At 53.8% G+C, this 7,195-nt stretch overlaps 1 protein-coding gene across 3 annotated transcripts in view; it reads right to left on the reverse strand.

Moving 5' to 3' along the window:
* Positions 1–7,195, reverse strand: part of TBCB (tubulin folding cofactor B) — a 10,205-nt gene that overhangs the window by 1,398 nt on the left and 1,612 nt on the right. For all 3 annotated transcript variants that reach the window (XM_017506669.2, XM_037730752.1, XM_037730753.1), the window contains exons 3-4: positions 2,397–2,493; positions 1,499–1,690 (exon numbers count right to left, since the gene is read on the reverse strand). In XM_017506669.2, the coding sequence (XP_017362158.1) occupies positions 1,499–1,690; positions 2,397–2,493 (289 nt within the window). The remainder of the gene's footprint in view (positions 1–1,498; positions 1,691–2,396; positions 2,494–7,195) is intronic.

The raw sequence follows: 7,195 nt of genomic DNA on the forward strand, positions 1-7,195 counted from the left end.
AAAAAAAAAAAAAAAAGTGGGCAACAGGAAGTTGAGGCTGTGGTGAGCCATGATCATGGCCAAAGAATATGAACACACCCTTCTCAAAAAACCATATACTGAACGGGCAGGGTGGCTCACGCCTGTAATCCCACACTTTGGGAGGCCAAGGTGGGCGGATCATGAGGTCAGCAGATCAAGACCATCCTGGCTAACACAGTGAAACCCTGTCTCTACTGAAAATACAACAAATTAGCTGGGCGTGGTAGCACACACCTGTAGTCCCAGCTACTTGTGAGGCTGAGGCAGGAGAATCACTAGAACTTGGCAGGCGGAGGTTGCAGTGAGCCGAGATTGCTCCACTGCACTCTAGCCTAGACAACAAAGTGGGACTACATCTCAAAGAGAAAAAAAAAAGGGGGGGCCAAGTGTAGTGGCTCATGCCTGTAATCCTAGCACTCTGGGAGGCCGAGGCAGGTGGATCACAAGGTCAGGAGATTAAGATCATCCTGGCCAGCACGGTGATACCCCGTCTCTACTAAAAATACAAAAATTAGCTGGGTGTGGTGGCACACACCTGTAATCCCAGCTACTCAGGAGAATCCCTTGAACCCGGGAGGCGGAGGTTGCAGTGAGCCGAGAAATTTATACAAGAATGTTCAGGCCAAGCATGGTGGCTTAGCCTATAATCCCAGCATTTTGGGGGGCTAAGGTGGAAAGATCACTTGAGCAGGAGGAGTTTGAGACCAGCCTGGGCCACATGACAAAGCCCCATCTCTATTAAAAAAACTGCAAAACTGTAGCCGGGGTGATGAATGCCTATAGTCCCAGCTACTCGGGAGGCCGAGGTGGGAGGATGGCTTGAGCCCAGGAGGTGAAAGCTGAAATGGCTGAGACTGCGCCACTGCATTCCAGGCTGGGCAACAGCCAGACCCTGTTTCAAATTAGGAAAAAAAAAAAGTAGAAATGACCCTAATGTCCACTAACTGATGATCGAATAAATAACATGTGGCATACATGTACAATGCAGGACTATCTGGCAACAGTGCGGTACTGACACACGTGCGACATGAATGAAACTTGAAAATGTTTCTGCTCAGTGGAAGTGGCCAGTCACAAAAGGCCACAGATTGCATGATCCTATTCCTATGAAACATCCAGAATCGGCAAATTAGAGACAGAATGTAAATTAGTGGCTGCAGATGACTGGGGGATGGGTCCACAAGGGCATAAAGATGGAAATAGCAGACAGTGGGGATGCCAGAAGCCGGGAGGGTAGTGAGGTTTGAAAAATTCCCTATTGGGTACAATGCTCACAGTTTGGGTCATGGAAACGCTAGAAGCCCAGTCTCCCCGTTAGCATGCAACACTCCCGTGTAACAACGCATGTACCCCCTGAATCCTTTTTATTTATTCATTTATCTCCAGAGACTGAGATATTTTCAAGCCCCCCAGCACCCCAAGGCAGAGCATGAGGCTCCTCTGCACGCACAGCGTTCCCTCCAGCCCTGCCACGCACCTACATACATGACGGTGCCCCGGCGAGGGGACTGCCCGGCCGCCCGCACCTCACAGCGGCTGCCCACCGGGATGGAGCTGGCCTGGGCCTTCTCCTCAGCGAGGCGCTGGGCGGCCTCGGCCTCCTGCTGTGCCCGCTCCTCCTCGTTGTACCTGCCGAGCTTGCTGCGCTTCAGGAAGGAGCGGACCGTGTCTGTGGGCGGAGGGGACTGGGGTCAGCTGGGGTGTCGGCTGGGCCTCTGGCCTAACACGATGACGCTCCACCCATGAGGGGCCCATTCATAGAGGAACTCTCTCTTCCAGGTGACAAAGGGCTGTCACCCAAGCCCCAGGTCTCCCAATGCAGTCTCAGCCTGTCCTAGGACTCCAGGGCCCCCTCACAACCCAGAAACGGAAGGGGTGCGGCCGGCGTCCCCCACCTTGTCACAGGACCCATGCTCTCATGTCTTCAGCCACAGCCGCCTTCACATCCCGCCTTCCTCCTCCACCCTCCTCCCCCACTGAGGCCCCCGGATTCCCAACACTCTGATCCATCCCAGGTGCCCTCACTGCCTGCCACTCTGTCCACTCACATCCCACCTGTCCCGCCCTCCACATGTTCCTATCTGACCCCGACTGCTCCAACACCCAGCCCCCACACCTACCCCTCAACCCCTCCACTTTCCCGGTCCTCCACCCACCACATCTGACTGCCCACACCCAGACACCTCCCAGCCCTCATTCCCACCCCAGACCCCGACCTGCCGCGACTCCCAGCCTTACCCTTATATCCCCCCAACCTCCGGCCCCCGCTGCCCACACCACTGGCCTCCCTGCAGCGGCCCTGTCTACCTGCCTGCTCCCTGCCTGCACATACTCGCTCTGGCCCCCACGCCCCCCTCACGCCCTCCTGCCCGTACCTTGCCTCTGGTCGTAGGCTTCTTGTGAGATGGTGTACTTCTCCACCCGGGACACGTCCTCATACTCACCAAGGCGGGCACCGCTGTGGTCAATGACCTGCGTGAGGGGAGGGGCTCGCTGGGGATCAGGGTCTGGCCAGGGAGGCCTGGGTGCAGGGACATCGGCGTCTCCTATCTGGGAAAACACAATCCTCTCCCTCACCCCTGCTACGGCCTTCTCTCCTCTCCTAAGCCTGGTGGAAGGTGGAAGTAGGTACATACACTGGCCACCTCTTCTTCCTCACCCCCATCCAAACTCCTGGAGGCTGCGTCTGTCCCCAGAAGTCCCCCATATGCTGCCATCAACGTCACCAAAGTCACGAAGCTCAATTGACAGAGCTCAGGCCTTGCCCACACCTCTCGGCCTGGCGCATCTCTTCACTGGGCCTCTGGGACTCTCCTAAGCTGGCCCCAGCCTCAGGCCCCAGAGCATCTCTTCCTGTTCTGCCCCCAGTATCCATTCAGTCACTGGCTTCTGAGCTCCCAGGCACCCAGCTGGGCCTCCTGCTGGGGATACAGTGCAAAAACCAGACTCGCCCTGCCCTGGAGCTGTGCTCGCTGTGCTGCGAGGAGGCCGACCGCAAAGGAACAGGTACCTATAAAACACCAGAGCGCGGCCGTGACCCCCGAAAACCAGAGCTCGGCCGTGACCCACGAAACACCAGAGCTTGGCTGTGACCCGTGAAACACCAGAGCGCAGCTGTCTTGAACTCCTGACCTCAAGTGTTCCTCCGGCCTCTGCCTCCCAGTGTGCTGAGATTATAGGCATGAGCCACCACACCTGGCCTAGACTTTGGTATTTACCTGGAGCTAGGTGCTGCCAGGGCAAGGCTCTGAGCCAGGAGGGCCCTGGCCTGACTCAGGTGGTCCCAAGCTCCCTCTGGCTGAGATGGGGAGTGGGGAGGGCAGGGAGGAAGCTGCCGGAATGGTGAGGTTGGGGGAAGGATGGAGGTTGGACCAGGGTCAGGGAAGTTTTTGTAGGTGGAGCCGACAGGATTTGCTGAGAGAGTGGATGTGGGGGTGAGGGAGAGAGAGGGCCCAAGGAACACCCCAAAGCATCTGGCCCGAGCCACTGGGCTAACATGGCAAAGTAGGAATGAGCTTTATCTCCGCATCAAACATCCCTGAGAATTTCCACTATGTTGAGAATTTTCACAAATTTAAAGTTCTGTTATTTTAAACAATGAATATGAGTGATATTTATAAAGAGAAAAAGAATTTTAGAAAAAGTAAAATTTCCCTGGAGGCTGCACCTCTGTGACAACTTCCTTGAGCGGCTGGGGAGGTCTGCATGTACCTGAACCTCCCAGGTGTGAAATCTGCTCAAGGACGCCTCCGCCTATGCCTCAACACTGGCATCCCTCAGCTTCGGCTGCCCAGGATGGCCCAAAGGCTCAGTCCTCCACACCCAGCAGAGGCCTGACCCAGAGCCCCTGGCCTCGTCCCCTTATCTGGACTCACAGCAGCCCCTCCTTCTCTCTCTCCTCTTCCTGTCCTCCATCATCTGCCCCCTACACACAGCCAGAGGGGCCTGTGAACACCAGAGCCAGGTCAGAGTCCTCCCCCAGCCTCCATGTTGTCTGGGCGCAGAAGTGACCGCTCTTATCACCGAGACTGAAGCACAGTGGCGCCAGCTGGGCTCACTGCAACCTCTGCCTCCTGAGTTCAAGTGATCCTCCTGCCTCAGCCTCCTGAGTAGCTGGGATTTCAGGCGCCTGCCACCATGCTCAGCTAATTTTTGTATTTTTAGTAGAGATGGGGTTTCACATGTTGGCCAGGCTGGTCTCAAACTCCTGACCTCAGGTGATCTGCCCACCTCAGCCTCCCAAAGCGCTGGGATGACAGGCATGAACCACCGTGCCCGGCCTGAGGGGCAATTCTTTTTATTCTTCGTGTCTCTGCTCTGGCAGCACCACCTCCAGGATGTCCTCCCAGACCTCACTGATGCATCAGGTACCCCAAGATAGGGTCTCCCAGCTCCATGATCTCCTACACAGCCTGTCTCCACTGACCCTTCACATTCAGTCCTCTGGTCATTTAGCCAACATCTACCTCATACCCTGGACGTTCTCAGATACAGTCATAACTATACCCCTGGGAATAACATGGGTGGGCAATGAACAGTTACTGACTCAACGAGAGAAAAAAGTAGCACTTTTCCAGACACAATGACTCCTGGAGTCATGCAAACTGGGGTCAAAATGCTACTGACAGTCACCCTTAAGAAAGTAAACTCTGGGCTCTTCCAGTTCCAGGTGCTTTGGGAACCACGGCTTAAGGTGCAGACCTGGCCAAGTCCAAGAACCACAACACACACATCCAGTTCTCAAAATGGCAGAGAAATGGTTTCAAGAAACCCCGATCACAAAGATATGAATTTCTTAAGGGGGTGGACCCCAAGTTTCTGAGGAACATGCGCTTTGCCAAGAAACACAAGAAGGGCCTAAAGGAGATGCAGGCCGGCCAGGCGCGGTGGCTCACGCCTGTAATCCCAGGCACTTTGGGGGACCAAGGCGGGTGGATCACTTGAGGTCAGGAGTTTGAGACCAGCCTGACCAACATGGTGAAACCCCGGCTCCACTAAAAATACAAAAATTAGCCGGCATAGTGGTGCACACCTGTAGTTCCAGCTACTGGGGAGGCTGAGGCAGAACTGCATGAACCCAGGAGGTCGAGGTTGCAGTGGGCCAAGATTGTGCCACTGTACTCCAGCCTGGGTGACAGAGCTCCATCTCCAAAAAAAAAAAAAGATGCAGGCCAACAATGCCAGGGCCATGAGTACAGGTGCTGAGCCTATCAAGGCCCTCATGAAGCCCAAGGAGGTTAAACCCAAGATCGCAAAGGGGTCAGACGCAAGTTCGATCAACTTGCCTACATTGCCCACCCCAAGCTTGGGAAGCATGCTTGTGCCTGCATTGCCAAGGGGTTCATGCTATGCCGGCCAGAGGCCAAGGCCAAGGAACAAACCAAGGCTCAGGCTGCACCTCCAGCTTCAGTTCCAGCTCGGACTCCCAAAGGTGCCCAGGCCCCTACAAAGGCTTCAGAGTAGATATCTGTCTGCCAACGTGAAGACAGAAGGACTGGTCCGACCTCCCCAGGGCTGCTGTCTACATGGGGCTGGGGTCCTCCTCTGCTATTTGTAATATAAACCTGAGGCAAGAAAACGAAAGTAAATTCTGGGCCTGGTGCGGTGGCTCACGCCTGTAATCCCAGCACTCTGGGAGGCCTGGGCAGGTGGATCACCTGAGATCAGGAGTTCAAGATCAGCCTGACTAATATGATGAAACCCCATCTCTACTTAAAATACAAAAATTAGCCAGATGTAGTGGTGGACAGGTGTAATCCCAGCTACTGGGGAGGCTGACGCAGGAAAAACCACTTGAACCCGGGAGGCAGAGGTTGTAATAAGCCGAGATCATACCACTGCACTCCAGCCTGGGTGACAGAGCAAGACTCTGTCTCAAAAAAAAAAAAAAAATTCTACCTCGAAGTTAAGTTTTCTCTTCTGCAAAATGGAGACAATTACATTATCCTTCCACTATTACTTTATAGATTCAATTCATCATTCAACAGTGATTCAAGAGTTGGGAGTGGTGGCTCATGCCTGTAATCCCAGCACTTTGGGAGGCCAAGGCGGGTGGATCACTTGAGGTCAGGAGTTTGAGACCACCCTAGCCAACATGGTGAAAACCCATCTCTACTAAAAATACAAGTTTACAAAATTAGCCAGGCATGGTGGAGCATGCCTGTAATCCCAGCTACTTGGGAGGCTGAGGCAGGAGAATCGCTTGAACCCAGGAGGTAAGGTTGCAGTGAGCTGAGATCACACAACTGCATTCTGGCCTAGGCCACAAGACAAAACTCTGTCTCAAAACAAAACGATTCACAGAGTATCTTCTCTGTCCCTGGCACCGTTCCAAGTGCTGGGGACACAGCAGTGAAATTAGAATGAGCAAAATTTCTGCCCTCAGGGCACTCAAATCCAGGGAGACACAGTAAATAAACCAGACCAATGAGAAAAATCCAGAGTGTGTCAGAGGAAAATTAGTGCTAAATACAAAAATCTAAAATAAAGCAAAGAAGGGGACAGGGGTGAGGTGAACATTTACACTGAGGCCAATGAAGGCTTCACTAGAATGGTGACACTTTAAATAAAGGCCAGAAGGAAAGGTGGGCCGAGCAGGCACATGACAAAAGAACCATTCAGGCCAAGGATCCAGAGGCAGAGCTCACCTGGGCTGTGCAAGGAGCAACACAGCTGCTACAGACTGAGTGAGGTGGGGAGGGAATGAGGACAGAAAGGGGTGGGCACAGTGGCTCACGTCTGTAATCCCAGTACTTTGGTAGGCCAAGGTGAGTTGATCACCTGAGGTTGGGAGTTCCAGACCAGGCTGGCCAACATGGTGAAAACCCGTCTCTACTAAAAATACAAAAATTAGCTAGGCGGGCGCCTGTAATCCTGGTTACTCGGGAGGCTAGGGCACAAGGATGGCTTGAACCCAGGAGGTGAAGGCTGCAGTGAGCCCAGATCGTGGCACTGCACTCCACTCCAGCCTGGGCGACAAAGTGAGACTCTGTCTCAAAAAAACAAAAACGACAGAAAGGACATGGTGAGCAGATGCGCAGAGAGGTTCTCTGTGTTCTGGTTTCTCCCAAGCTGTCCAGCGTGGTCACTCACTGTGACCTACCTCACATTCCAGGCCTCTGTACAATCTGCTCCCTCCTTTCCACCTCTTTCTCTTTTTTTTTTTTTTTTTTTT

Source organism: Cebus imitator, unplaced genomic scaffold (genome assembly GCF_001604975.1).
Source record: "Cebus imitator isolate Cc_AM_T3 unplaced genomic scaffold, Cebus_imitator-1.0 Scaffold356, whole genome shotgun sequence".
NCBI lineage: Eukaryota > Metazoa > Chordata > Mammalia > Primates > Cebidae > Cebus > Cebus imitator.